At 45.7% G+C, this 14,695-nt stretch overlaps 1 protein-coding gene across 2 annotated transcripts in view; it reads right to left on the reverse strand.

Annotated features, from left to right (window-relative positions):
* slc35f3b (solute carrier family 35 member F3b) overlaps window positions 1-10,595 on the reverse strand; it is a 128,559-nt gene extending 117,964 nt beyond the window's left edge. The window contains exons 1-2 of one of the 2 annotated variants that reach the window (XM_056292188.1): window positions 10,498-10,595; window positions 9,034-9,248 (exon numbers count right to left, since the gene is read on the reverse strand). In XM_056292188.1, the coding sequence (XP_056148163.1) occupies window positions 9,034-9,248; window positions 10,498-10,595 (313 nt within the window). Of the gene's footprint in view, window positions 1-9,029; window positions 9,249-10,497 lie in introns of both variants that reach the window. The other variant, XM_056292187.1, reaches the window with a different exon arrangement.
* Between the last annotated feature and the right edge of the window lie 4,100 nt (window positions 10,596-14,695).

Raw genomic sequence — 14,695 nt, forward strand, 5'->3', positions numbered from 1 at the left:
AATTCACTAAGACAACATTACGTTTTTGTAGATGTTGCACAGCAGTAGCGGACCGCAAAAAATGCATGGAGCCGAGTGTCTTGATGCATGTGCGATAATCCAGGTAAGGAAATCCCAGAAAGTTATATAACTGTTCATCTGGACACGTTTAGTGGGAGAAACGAGCATGCAGGTGCTGACTTTACTGCCCTATCTCTTAGCTCCAGCTGAGCTGTAGAGTCCTGATGTACACTGTCCACAGACTATAATGCCTCATAGGTATTACCGATAACACAAATGTGTATAGGCTCTCTCGGGGGGCTCCAACCTGCTCCACTGAGCCCTTCACCATGCCCAAACCCTGAGCTCAAAATAGAAACAAACCTTATTTCATGCCTCGCGAAGCTCTAAATTTGCACCGAGGGGATGCAGCATTTGTGATAGATACTGCGAGTAAATTAGGAAGAGAACAAAGAGTTAGTCAAACAAATGCATTACTTTTCCTGGGAACATGAAAAACCCAATGGGTGAGTTTCATAGACATACAGCAGATAAGGCACTAGTCTTAGAAAATAGAATTGTTTTCTATTTTTTACCTTCAAAACCAAACGGAGTACAAGATATCCAGCTACGACCTCTCTGTAAAGATGCTCTAAAGGAACGGGGCAGTTAGCGTTAATAACAGCTCATATATAGGCCACATATCATCTTTGACGTTTGTAGGTAAGTCGGGATCTTTTTTTCCATCTTTAAAACAACCCACTCAGAATAGCTCAGGTCATGCGGAAAAGAAAGAAATCAAGGGGTTTGTTCCTGCAGCGTCAACATTTGTTTGGTTTCAGGTCTTAATCTCCATTTCCTTGCTAGTGTGTCTTGTGCATCGAGCCCAACAGAACCCCCCCCCTCTCTTTAAAGCATGTCGACACGCATGCGTAAGTCTCCACACAAATCCGTACAATATTTTTCCCCGGTTGCAGAAAGACATGGCACTAAATCGTTAAAAAGATAAAAAATGAAAACCCATCTAAAAGTCATGAGCCGGGCATTATCCTCTGCAATTCACTTTGAAACTGGAGGATAAAGGTTGTCAGCAGCATGGCTCACCAAGACAGACTCGGTGACCTAAAACCACTTAATCAACATGTACCCACAGAAAACTCAAAAAATATCCACTACCTGGTCTAGGTTTCTGAACACATCCCAGTGTCTCGATCGTTTTTAGATCATTGTAAACTAACTAAAAAAAATTAAACATCAAAAATATGTTAATGAAAACAAAAGTTTAATAGGATGTACAGCATTACTTAAAAGCCTATTCGCGTTATTTAATTATGGGTGTATATTATTATTATTATCCATTATCCAAGCCGCTTATCCCAATTAGGGTTGAAATGCTGTATAGTCAAAATCGCCACCAAACAAAAGATTGGGTTTGTCTTCAAACCCTGGCACACTTTCCACATTAAATGCAAAAGGATTTCTTCACATTTCTGAGCATCCAAGTCAACAAATGCCCCACTCAGCAGGATAGTCACTATGAGCTTTGAACGACAAGTTGCAAACTGAGAAAAGTGCTCCTGTTCCATCTTGTTTTTCCTCCTCACAAATACACTTTCATTCATGAGGCTTCCATTGTATCGGTCATATTTATGATCTCCTGTTTCACGCTGAAGTAGCTGAGACTTGCTGCCATGTGACAAAGTGAAGGCAGGTCACATAACCACCTTTTTCACTGCCACGCCAAGGAACTGCTTTCCCCATGCTGTCACATATGCAAATTCATAAAAGTCTAACGACAAATCAGCCTTTACGTTTATGAAATAAGCACTCGGCCTCTTACCGCTCAAATTTCACTGCCTTCACCGCCAGCTTTCTAGTATTTCTGCAGTTATTACAGCCATTTCTCTGAAAGTGCATGTGAGCGCTGGCCAATTATGCTGCCTTAGAAGCTGTGTACTATGTTGAAGAGCTACTTTGGTTCAGCACACTCAGGTTTGATCAACGTGGCACCTGAAACACCCTCAAAACAACAAACAATTAACGGACAACCCGCCTTCATGCCAACGCAGGCCTGGCCAACCGCACGTTTGTGATCTAGCCGCTGTACCACTAGTTTGACACCAGTCGCCTCAAGGAGCAAGCTGAAGGAGCCTTAAACCTGCTGAGAGGACTTTCAAAAGATGAGATGTCCTTGAAAAACAGCACACATTCCCTGACAAAAAAAATAGAAACCAAGCCGCTCGAAAAGTCTGCTAGTTTTCTCTCGGCCCTTCCCCGACAGCCATGAGAATCGGGTAATTAAATGGAAAATAACAAGAATATGAAGACTAATTGCCGTTTCAGCTCATTATCAAGGTTCTATCCTGCAGCCAAATGTGTAAATGACCTCGATGAGTAACCAGAAGCTTTCTAACCTGGTTGGGTAAATGGTAGAAAGAATCATAGAAAGGGGGAAAAAAACTTTTGTTCTCTGAGACGAGCATTAAAATAAGGTAAACCAAAGCAGAGAAAAGCTCTGAAAGTGTACAAATCTGACATTAAGAGATTCCCTTCCTAAACCTGTTCTTGTATATTGTCTATACCTAAATCTAATAGTTTTTTGTACTTTATAATTGGTCATAACGTAGGCACTCTAGACCCCTTACATATTACACATTGTTAGCACTCAATAAAATAGTAAGACTTATTAAAATTGTAATATATTAACTGTAATATTAATATTGTAGCTATGGAGGGCAAAAATCTGCTGTGGTGACCCCTGAGAAACAGGGAACAAGCCAAAAGAAGGAGATTAAAATTGCAATATAAACAGGTATAAAGTCTTTCAACTGCACCCAGAGAGTACTTGGATGCCCCACATGCAGCTAAGCCTTACACTCTACAAAGGTCATTTTTTCTTTGAAGGGCTACCCATGGAGCAGCTGTTTAACCTTTTACTTGACAAAGGCCCCCTTGCAGTGTACATCTCAACCTGTGGATAAAAGGTGCACAGTCACAAAAATACCATTTAAGTGCTTGATAAATAAAAATCTACAACACAAAAGCAAAGCAACATTATTTCTTATCCTGCCATTGCTCTGTTGCGCTCCATCCATCCATTATCCGAACCGCTTATCCTGCTCTCAGGGTCGCGGGGATGCTGGAGCCTATCCCAGCAGTCCTTGGGCGGCAGGCGGGGAGACACCCTGGTCACACACACACACACACACACACATATTCATACCTAGGAACAATTCAGTACGGCGGATTCACCTGACCTACATGTCTTTGGACCGTGGGAGGAAACCGGAGCCCCCCGGAAGAAACCCACACAGACACGGGGTGAACATGCCAACTCCACACTGAGAACGACCCGGGACGGCCCCCAAGGTTGGACTACCCCGGGGCTCGAACCCAGGACCTTCTTGCTGTGAGGCGACCGCGGCTAATCACTGCGTCACCGTGCCGCCCCTCTGTTGCACCCGTTAGCTAAATATTTATTCGGTATATTTTCCTTCAGTATTTACCCAATGTAAGTGGATACTTACAACTTGTCAGCACATATTAACACGCTTGGACTTTAGCCACTGTAACGCCCAACAGTGGATTGGCCCAAATCTTAACCCCGCTGTTGTTGTCTCTTGGTCACGTGAAAGCTACTATTTCTTGAAGCAGCTATCCGTCTCTGTAAACACAAAGACTTAAGTGGTTAATATTGGATGATTTGAAACTGCAACGATTAATTGCCGTTCCATTTCTCGCACTGGCGGGAACGCCGGTCGACATAATGTTCTTAGCTACTTGTGTGCAACAGGTACGGGAGACTATTTCAGAAGCACATGCGCTCTGCCCTCTCATTGGCTGCCGCTCTAAACTCCCGCCCAGAAGGTCGACAGGCGGTACCTATCGCTCTTTGGTGCGGGGAGATAGCGGCGTTAATCAAATCAATTTTATTTGTATAGCCCAATATCACAAATTACAAAAGACTTGGATTAAGACGAAAGTCTTATTGCCTTGCCCTTGGGTGAATAAATTCCTTTTTTTTTTTTTTTGGTTTACAGAGTGCCTCAGTTTTCAGTCATTTTTCCATATTTCTCTACCCACCATACTGAAGAGCACCTGTCACCATTAAGCCACTGGACCCATGCAGCGCTTCCTACCCCCTCCTTGTCCTACTATCATAAATGACAAATTTGCCACAAGTGTGTGTTCAAGTCTGTGTCCCACCTCCCAACACCTGCAGCCCCTCTCCTCCACCGAAATAGATGCACATGAAAACTATGAGCAACACATAAGAGGCCACAAGAAAGATATGTGGGATCTAACATGCATCAGTACTGTATTTTCCCACACACGTTGTTCTATGTAGAACCACAAAAGCCTCTGAAAGAATGCACTCTGTCAAAAACAAAACACAATAAACAACCTACAGTTTACCTCTAATGGTTGTCCTGTGGGGACGACACCCAGATGACTCGATAGCTAAAGCCGGAACACCCTAGAAGACTTTTAAAGTCCTCCTTGGCTGGGAAAAGACCCGTCATTACCCATTTTATCACTCCCTCCAGGAAATATACCATACCATAACTCCTCTGTTACTGATGTATTTATGGATCTTACTTGTACTTCAACATCACCATCATCAAATCCACCGTCGAACTCGCTGGCTGCACACAACCAAGAGGGAATGAGCCACCCGAACACAAACAAACAGGCAATGCAACATCAACTCCCATATTTTCGTAATGTGTGTGTGTGTGTGTGTGTTAGTGTAGATAGCGGGACCGAAAACTAAAGCACTTATGATCCTAATTCTTTTTGGAGGTGGTAGGTATTGTCTCAGAGAGTAAGGGAAAAATCCCAGACAATTAAAATTATGCATAAATATGCAAAATGTGCATTTTTCTAAAAATGGCTAAAAACCACTTTTCTCGGCATTTCAGATGATTCTGAGCATCTTTGATTTTTTTTCCACCTATATAAAAAAATGTTTTGGCATTATGCAAAATAAATGCATTTTTGCAAAAATGCACTTGTGATCCTAATTTTTTTTGGAGGTGGTCGGTATTGTTCCAGAGAGGACCAGAAAAATAGCAGAAAATTAAAATAATTATAACTATTATGCATAATTATGCAAAATATGCATTTTCTAAAAATGGCTAAAAACCACTTTTCTCGGCATTTCAGATGATTCTGAGCATTTGGGGGGAGGGAGTTGGAGTGGGGGGGGTTAGGGACAGGGGGAAGGCGGTTAGCTGGCAGGATGAAGAGGAGGGAGATTTAGACGGGTGGAGAACCAAACCGCTACATTGTAGCGGGGGGGGGGGGGTTCTTCTAGTCACTTCTATAACTCCAACTTTCAGACGGAGTATAAAAACTCCTCCCGCCCCCGCGCTTCTTCTCGGAGGAAAATGCAACAACTAAATCTGTCCTTGTGCAACACAGCACGTAAACGCGCTTCCTGCGTGATCAATCTCCCTGAAAATAAACTACATAAATAATATATGCCAACAAAACATATCAAACAATGACATACATAATATTTGTGGCAGTTAAACGTTTACCAAAAGACTCGTGGATTGCAGTCGCAGACATGTGCATTCGCTCGGAGCGTGGAAACGGAGAGCAAAACAGATTCAAATCAAATCACAGACGCCTTCAAATCAACGCAGCAGGGCGGTCGGAGCGGCGGCCATTTTTAATTGGACCGCGACCGCTGCTCGGCACAAACCGACTCACAGCAAGTCCCGGACTCTTTGAAGGCTGCGTCCAAAACCTCTCGCTCCTTCACTGGTTCTGCGTGACGGACTCTATAGTGAGTTCAGAGGCTAAATAAAATAAAATAAAATAAAAACACTTTCGGACACCGTTCAGGTCATTTCCCCTGCGCCGTTCATCGCGCCATCGCTGTCGCGCAGTTCAAACGTACCAGATCAGCATCGCGTGGACCGTCCATAGTAATAATAACGACACATTTTACTCGAGTAAAAGCATCTGATATATTAAATACATTCAACAAAGTTAAACCGAAAAAATTGCTTACACTTGTACGGCAGCTCTCTCGTTGCGCTCCCCCTCTTGCTCGCCCGTCTGCCATTTTTCTTTCAGCGCAATGCATGATGGTACATATTGACGCTACTGTTGGTAAGTAAGGGTGTACCGCTTTAAGAGCGAGATCTGTGTCTCTGATTGGTTGGTAGGGAGGGGGGAATGAGGAAGTAGTTGTTGTTGTTGTTGTGTGGGGCGAACGGTAGTGGGAGCTCCGCGCCAGTGAAAGGAAATATTATCACTAAGAACTGTTGTGATATGTTGGACCTATGTCAACGTTTTGTGCAGCTGTGAAGAAGGATTAAACGTGTTTCCGAAGAGAGAAGACGGCGTCCTCGCCATTTTCAGACGAAGTGAACTATTGAACCGTGTTGGGTTGTACTCCGGAGTTTAGCTAGCTAGCTAGCTAGCACCAGGCAGTGACGGACAGCGCCAGCCAACTTCCGCCCTGGACCCGAAATAAATTCGGTTCCCCTGTAGCTTCCGGCGAAGGTACCACAAGTTATGCTGTGCAATAGACAGACTGGGAGTGACGCTGCGCCAGTCACAGTACACGCATGACGCGCCACCCAGTGGCCAAATATGATACTACAACCAAAATACTGTCCCAAAACACAGTAGGTATATTTCTGACTGTTACACTGCTGACGTGTGTTGTCACCATAACAACTAACAACCGTCGCCATTTTCTTTTGACCCACTCAAATGACCACGGCGAACAGTTCAGTGTCCGTTCTCCTCTCATTCAATTCCTGTGGTTCAGACTGCAGTCAAAGAGATGCACACATCTGCGGGCAAGCTCAGATTCCAGTTGGGGAAAAAAAAATCAGACATGTTTGAAATAATCATGACCGCTCAGACTGTTCAAAGGTTCGATTGGGCAGCGATTCATTTAAATATTTAAAACCCTGCAGTGCAGGGCCGGTGCAGACTTTCGAGGAGCTTGAAATCGGGGCCAAATCGGGGGTTAGAATGAAATCCTCTAGTGTGTTGCCATCTTAAGCCACACTCTGAATTATGGTACACATCAGCGCGTCGAGTCATCACAGATGTAATCACAGTTTCTGTGCCCATAGTGATGACACAACAGCCCCATGCATGGGTACTAGGCCTCGACAAAATGTGGCCGGGATTTTTGCAGCAAGGCCTCTGGGCTCCCGCTTGCCCAAGGAGCTTAGATTAATGAAACCAAAAATACCCTCTTCTAAATCACTTCTTTAAACTACTTTTTAGTAATTCTATTTTATATCTTTGCTCCTTTTGTTGTTGTTTGTTTGAACTTCCGTGTTGTTTTTGCCTTCCGTTCTTATGCAGTGTCAGCCTGTAGAACCTGATAATGTAATAAATTCCCAATAATGTAATAACCCCGATAATGTAATAAAAATCTGCTCTTGGGTCCATCGAAAATGCAATAAAACCTGATAATGTGATAACTTCCTGATAATGTAATAAAGTGCATTTCCCAATAATGTAATGAACTTTTTACCAATAATGTAATAATGTGTTACATTAACGGGACGTTTTTACATTATCAGGTTAGCCTTCATTTCCCTGGTCCTGCTAATGTAATAATTCCCCAGTATTGTAATAATTTAACAGCAGACCACCCATAAATGGATTCAAGTGGTGATACGTAAGCTCGAGAGGTCTAGCGCCACCGACAGGTCAAAGTTGGACGTGCATGAATGCTCTACTCTTCCTCAAAGCTACCTCCAAGCTACTTCCACACATGTTTTTTCTCAGTTGGATCATTTTATTACATTATCAGGAAGTTATTACATTATCGGGTTTTATTGCATTTTCAAGGGCCTCAAGTGCATTTTTTTCATTACATTATCAGGGTTATTACATTATTGGGGATTTATTACATTATCAGAGTTATTACATTATTGGCGATTTATTACATTATCAGGGTTATTACATTATCGGGGATTTATTAAATTATCAGGGTTATTACATTATTGGGGATTTATTACATTATCAGGGTTATTACATTATTGGGGATTTATTACATTATCAGGAAGTTATTACATTATTGGGGATTTATTAAATTATCAGGAAGTTATTACATTATCGGGGATTTATTACATTATCAGGTTCTACACAGCCCGAGGAATAAGCCAGATGTGTGGCCCCGCAGCCATGGGGGTCCAGATGAGTACCAAAAAGTGGCACTGGGACACCGTGGGGTTCGGGGGGGGCGGGGTGTCAAATTCTGCTTATGGGCACCAAAATGTTTTGGGCCGGTCCTGCTTTCAAGTTTTAATGCCTCCCTGGTTTAGTCAAGATTTCCTTTTTCCTCTCTCATCTTGAGGATGCTGCGTACTGTAACTCGGCTGCTTCAACACTTTGGAGATTTAATTTATTTTTTTTAAAGTGCTTAACGGGTGAAATTAGCGTTGCACCCCCTATTGGGGGTGTAAAAGTTGATTAGTAACGCCCATTGGCGCTGCTCTGCAGGCGACCCGGACATCTGTGCTGCTGCACAAATTGTGTTTTAATTGTGATCGAGTGATTAATATGCGCTTTTTTCCCGTTTGTGTTTTTGTATAAATGTTATGTGACACTGCAAAGTGGCGGGTTTTTTGGGGGAGGTTTCTCCGCACAGGACTGTTTTAATCTGCTGCTTTTCGCCGTCAAACAGGCCAGGAACATTATCGCTGACCCCCTCTCGTGTGCTGTACTCAGAATATGAGCCGCTCCCGTCAGGTGGACTCTGCAGGTCTGCAGCTAGATACAGGAGAAGTTACCTGAGCAGGTAGGAAACCTCCCTCACCCCTCTGCCAGTGAATGAGGGGCTGTGTTGCACGTGTTTGAATGCACTTTATGCCTGCACTGGTCTGTGCACTGCACTATAGTAACGTATGCATGGTTATGTGGCAGCCTTCCTGTCCGGGACACAGGACAAACACTGGGGATCTGGGATCTGGGCGGCTTGTTTGTGCAGCGGTGCAGCTTCAGGTGTTTGGATGCTGCTCACCGGCCAGGTTGCCTTTGCCATAAGGGAGGAGCGACATGCGGACTTACTGTTGTAGACTGCGTTCCAGGGCTGGTACCCGTAATAACCGGTGATTCGCAGTATCCGCTCCTCTATGGACGCGCTGTTGATGTCCTCAACCGAACGGGACGACTTCAGGTCCTCCTTGATGGACTCGTCCACCACCAGGTATTTCAGCTGTCTGAGTTGAGGGCTGATGTCCGACAGCCTCCTGGGGCTCACGTCGGGGGACTTGCGCATCCCGCTGGAGGGAGAGAGAGGGGGAGAGAGAGACGACAGGGGGGTTGTGATGCAAGAGGGCGCACGGGGAGACCTCAACCAAGCTCGGCTCTCAGACTAAACTGTCCGTTTTCGGGGCTAAAAGGGTGAAGTCCCTGCTATGATAAACCCCACTGGGGCGGAATGCGGAAGTCTGCCCAGCGGCTCGCCACCGTGCGGGGCGCGCGGAGAGCTCAGCATCCGGCGCCGGCCCCTGCGCTGGCAGAGGACCGGGCACGCGGACGCTAAGCGGAACTGACGGGTCCTGCTACTGTTGTGCGCTGCGCATCGTGCAGGCCCTATTAGAGCCGGTAACGACGGGCACGTATGAGACGGGATCTGATGAATCCGTCCTGGGAGATTTGGAAAGACGGAGGAGGAACACTTGTGACACGCGAGGCTTCACGAAAGGCAGCCGAGCGCAACAGAAACTGCGCCCACGGACACCCATCCGATATCGTCCTAGACACCCATCCGATATCATCCTAGACACCCATCCGATATCGTCCTAGACACCCATCCGATATCATCCTAGACACCCATCCGATATCATCCTAGACACCCATCCGATATCATCCTAGACACCCATCCGATATCGTCCTAGACACCCATCCGATATCGTCCTAGACACCCATCCGATATCATCCTAGACACCCATCCGATATCATCCTGTCATGCAGGGCTCGTAGATTCCTCCACTCTTCCTCCTCCGCGATTTGTGTCCAAGCTTCGAGGTCCCTTTTGGCACCATGCGGGCGAAATAAAGACGCATATTGTCCAGCCACCCCCTGACTACACCGTAATGCCCACGGCTGAGCAAATTGGCACAATTTTGAACATGCACCCCCCCCCAAAAAAAATCAACAACAACTAACAACTTGTCATGTCGACCAACAAAACCATACACAGGTGGTCGATTTCATAACAGCAGAACTACACAACCCTTCTGCGTAAAGATGTTGTCTCTTGCTCATTACTCGTTATTGTTATGGCTCCACCGGGACTAGTACAAGATGTGTACAGTTATTATCACGACACAACATTCACTGTTGAAGGGGTTGTGTTTACAGAGCCACACTCATGCGCACAGAGACACGGTGCTGTTAAAGCATAGGTATACAATACTACACAAGACATTTCCACTGTGATTTAATCTGCAGCCATGCAGTGATGCATGGCTACAGAAAGAAAAGAAGAAGAAGAAGAAGCTGTGCAACAAGTTTTGCGTCTCTTACTTTGGCATCAGACTAGTCGGGGGTCCAAGGTAGCACATACAGTCCCGCCGGGGCCGCCCGACCCGGTCCCACATCGCGCCCTCTCCGTCTCCGTACATGGCGTGGCCCCGCTCGGCTGCGTGCCCCGCTGCTGTGAACCCAGATGCTCCTAAAGGCTGAGGGTGCGAGACGGCATCGTCCTGTTCCCTCGCGCCGCCGCACGCGTGTGGCCAAGCGTCCTCTGTCAGCCCGCGCTGCGCTGCGCTCTGCGCGCTGCCGTGCGTTACGGCCGCAGCACGCTGCGACAGCGCCATCTGGTGGAACCCCTGTCGACCTAGAACGGCGGTCATCCGAGGGTGGACAGCGACGTCGGACAAACCCACAACGAGGCTCGTGCTGACGTACCGCTCGCACCCCTCCGGTTCCGAAAACATCTCAGTGCTGCAGGAAAGTCCGCCCAGCCATCTGCACAGAGTCTGCACAGCGACCTCCGGCAGCCTCCTCCGCACACGGCAGGAGGCTTTTATGAAGGAGCAGCACCTTAATGACACCACTTTCATAAGCCGCTCGTTTCATATCCTCCCCCAATTACGTTAATGTTCCCTGTGTATCTTTCACTGTGCCCCTCGGTGGGTCGGCCGAGTCCCTGGACCCTTCCCCGCACTAATGAATGTTTGGATCGGCGTGGCCCGCTGAGTCCTCTCCTCCTGTTACCTTTTGCCCTCGGTTGCCACCCACATCCCGGGGTAATTGGTGCAAATTGGACTTTACCAATTGCATGCTGGGAGTGTAGGCTGCTGTGCAGCACTTACTGCCCCCACAGCCAGAGATTGTTAGTATATTATTAGAACAGACCCCATTATTCCACGTGAAGACGTGGAATAAACAGGATGTTTTCTCTCCGATGGTGAAGCAAACCAAGACGTCTGATCCAGAAGCAAACCAAGACGTCTGATCCAGTCTGTCTACAAGCAAACCAAGACGTCTGATCCAGTCTGTCTACAAGCAAACCAAGACGTCTGATCCAGAAGCAAACCAAGACGTCTGATCCAGAAGCAAACCAAGACGTCTGATCCAGTCTGTCTACAAGCAAACCAAGACGTCTGATCCAGTCTGTCTACAAGAGGTTTTGGTTTTGGTTCTGTCAGCATGGGGGTGTTTTCCTCCATGCTCTTACAGAGGTCAGCCTGCAGTTTATGACCAAGCAGGGCGACATGCAACAGGCACGTGTAATGCACAGCTCGGCGAGCCGTTATCTAGTCAGTACTCATCATGTGTGGTAGACATAGAGAGACCGACACGTCTACTTAATGACAGACCCTGTTTTGTTAAAACACGCGGGAGCCTTGGAGAGATCAGGGCCGCAAAAATGAAATTGTAGATTTTTCTTTTTTTTTACTTAATTCTACAAGATCTAACACAGTTATGGGATGATGGGCTGATTAACATCGGTTCCAGCTTTTGCTGTGATAATGTGCTGATTTGTTTACCATAAACTACGGAGGAAATGACCTCCTCTCACTGTCTCTTATTCAAGAGTATGATGTGTGACGTCATAACGGAACATTATAATATGACGCGAGCTTTTCATTTTTTTAATGTGTTCAAAAGTTAACTGTCAAACGACTCTCAACAACAATACACACAGGCACAAATGCATGCACACATACACGTCCACACATGCACGCACGCACGCACATGCATGCATGAACACACGCATGCACACATGAACGTACATACATGCATGCACGAACACACACATGCACGAACACACACATGCACGAACACACACATGCACACATGAACGTACACACACACATGCATGCACGCACGCACGTGCATGCACGACCACGCGCCTGCACACAAGCATGCACACACGCACATGCACACATGCACACGCACACACACACACATTTATACTCGGCAGCTACTCAACATTCCTTCCTGTATGAAGAATTCCCTCCTGTATGAAGAATTCCTTCCTGTATGAAGAATTCCTTCCTGTATGAAGAATTCCCTCCTGTATGAAGAATTCCTACCTGTATGAAGAATTCCCTCCTGTACGAAGAATTCCTTCCTGTATGAAGAATTCCTACCTGTATGAAGAATTCCTTCCTGTATGAAGAATTCCTACCTGTATGAAGAATTCCCTCCTGTATGAAGAATTCCCTCCTGTACGAAGAATTCCTTCCTGTATGAAGAATTCCTACCTGTATGAAGAATTCCTTCCTGTATGAAGAATTCCTACCTGTATGAAGAACTCCTTCCTGTATGAAGAATTCCCTCCTGTACGAAGAATTCCCTCCTGTATGAAGAATGCACTTTTGACCAGTAAGCCAAGTCTGGCCAAGTACAGTATATGCTGCTGGTTCCCCAACACAACTAAGCAGTGCATGCATTTCCATCAGGGGTGTGATGTTAGAGCCCTACCTTGCACGGATGGGGTAGGGTCGCCCATAGGTCCCTGCTCCCTGGTCCACTCGCTGCATTGCGTCGGCATAGTGTGGACTCCCGACTGCAGGGAGCAGCTCAAGTAGAGTGACTCTTCATTTTTTTTTCTTCCTAAGGACAGGTTGTGCATCGATCAGACAACAGCCCCCACCTTGCAGGTCCACACTGTGGGGGTGGGGGGGTGGGGTGGGGGACTATGCTTACTCAAGGAAAAGAAAAAAGGAAAAAAAAAAGTAGTGTCTAGTCATCAATAAGTGGGTCAGGGCCTTTAATTGACAGTCTTGGGGAAGGGTGGATCGGGTTCATCTTAAATAATCCACTCTGCATATCTGCCTCCCTCCAGAGCCCGGCTTCCCCGAGGCCATCGCTCATCAGTTCTCCATCGGTTTAGTCTACGTGGTGGCAAATCAAAATATGTTGGACGTCTTTGCCACGAGAGTCTGTTCCAGAGGCGTCGAGTCAGGTCAGTTTTATTTGTACAGCCCAACATCACGAATGACAAATGTGCCTCAGAAAAGTGGCTGTATTAGACACGGAGTCCTCATAGGTTAAAGGGCTTAACAGGGCTTTGGTGTTGCCTGGGCAGTCAGTCAGTCAGTCAGTCAGTCAGTCAGTCAGTCAGTCAGTCAGTCAGTCAGTCAGTCAGTCAGTCAGTCAGTCAGTCAGTCAGTCAGTCAGTCAGTCAGTCAGTCACTGGGAGCCAATTAACCATCTCTCATGGTTTCAGAGGGTCTTGCTGGGCTTTTCTAAATATGGATCACAGAGCAACTCAGAGCTGCAATGAACCAAGAGGCTCGAGGCCAAGGCACATGAAATGAGCACAGCAAGACTGATCCAGAATCAGTCCCTCACACACGCACGCACACACACACACACACACACACACACGTGAAAATGTTCTCACGTGTGCACATGAAAAGGAAATGTTAATTCAGCCGTTGGTGTATTACTGGATCAGTGGTATCAGCCTGGTATGATGTGGAAGTGCTGACAGCGTTCATGTGAGACACACGGGGCAGCTCCCCTGCTCAGTACAACCCCGCACACTAAATCCATATCTGGCTGATTTTCTCTTTACATCACTTTAGACAGAAGTATTTAATTTCTTTTTTGCAGTTGTAGGCAAATCTGGCAAAACACCAGTCTTCTCTTGTCGTCTATGTGGTCTCCCAGTCTGTTCGGCAACATGTTCACTTTTATAATTGTTCTCTTTGTAATGCAAACAATAAGGCCGGATAAGAAACCCACGTTACATCAGTACGCACACTGTTCCTGAGCTCAGACAAGTGAATATATGTGAATAAACCCCCCCCAAAAATATATATATAATAAAATGTATTCATTTATTTGTGTGTGTGTGTGTGTGTGTGTGTATGTATGTATGTATGTATGTATGTGTGTGTGTGTGTATAAATATATATATATATATATATATATATATATATATATATATATATACACACACACACACATACACACACACACATATGTATATGTATATGGACTGAACAGGATTCATGCAAAATTCCCCTTGGCCCTGTTAATGTCCTGCAAACATATTTACAGTCATTCATTGTCAAGGAAGAACATGATGGCCCCATAAAGGATGCTTTATTGTTCTGGAAAGACTCGTATACATATAAACACCGACTGAACGGTCTGCGGGGTTATCGGGCTACAGTTCTGAGTGTTCATTAATGCTCAAATATACATATAAAAAAACCCATAAGCCAAGATGATTGAATGTGCTGTCACCTAACAGGTTCAT

This window comes from Lampris incognitus, chromosome 13, assembly GCF_029633865.1.
Source record: "Lampris incognitus isolate fLamInc1 chromosome 13, fLamInc1.hap2, whole genome shotgun sequence".
NCBI classification, from domain to species: domain Eukaryota; kingdom Metazoa; phylum Chordata; class Actinopteri; order Lampriformes; family Lampridae; genus Lampris; species Lampris incognitus.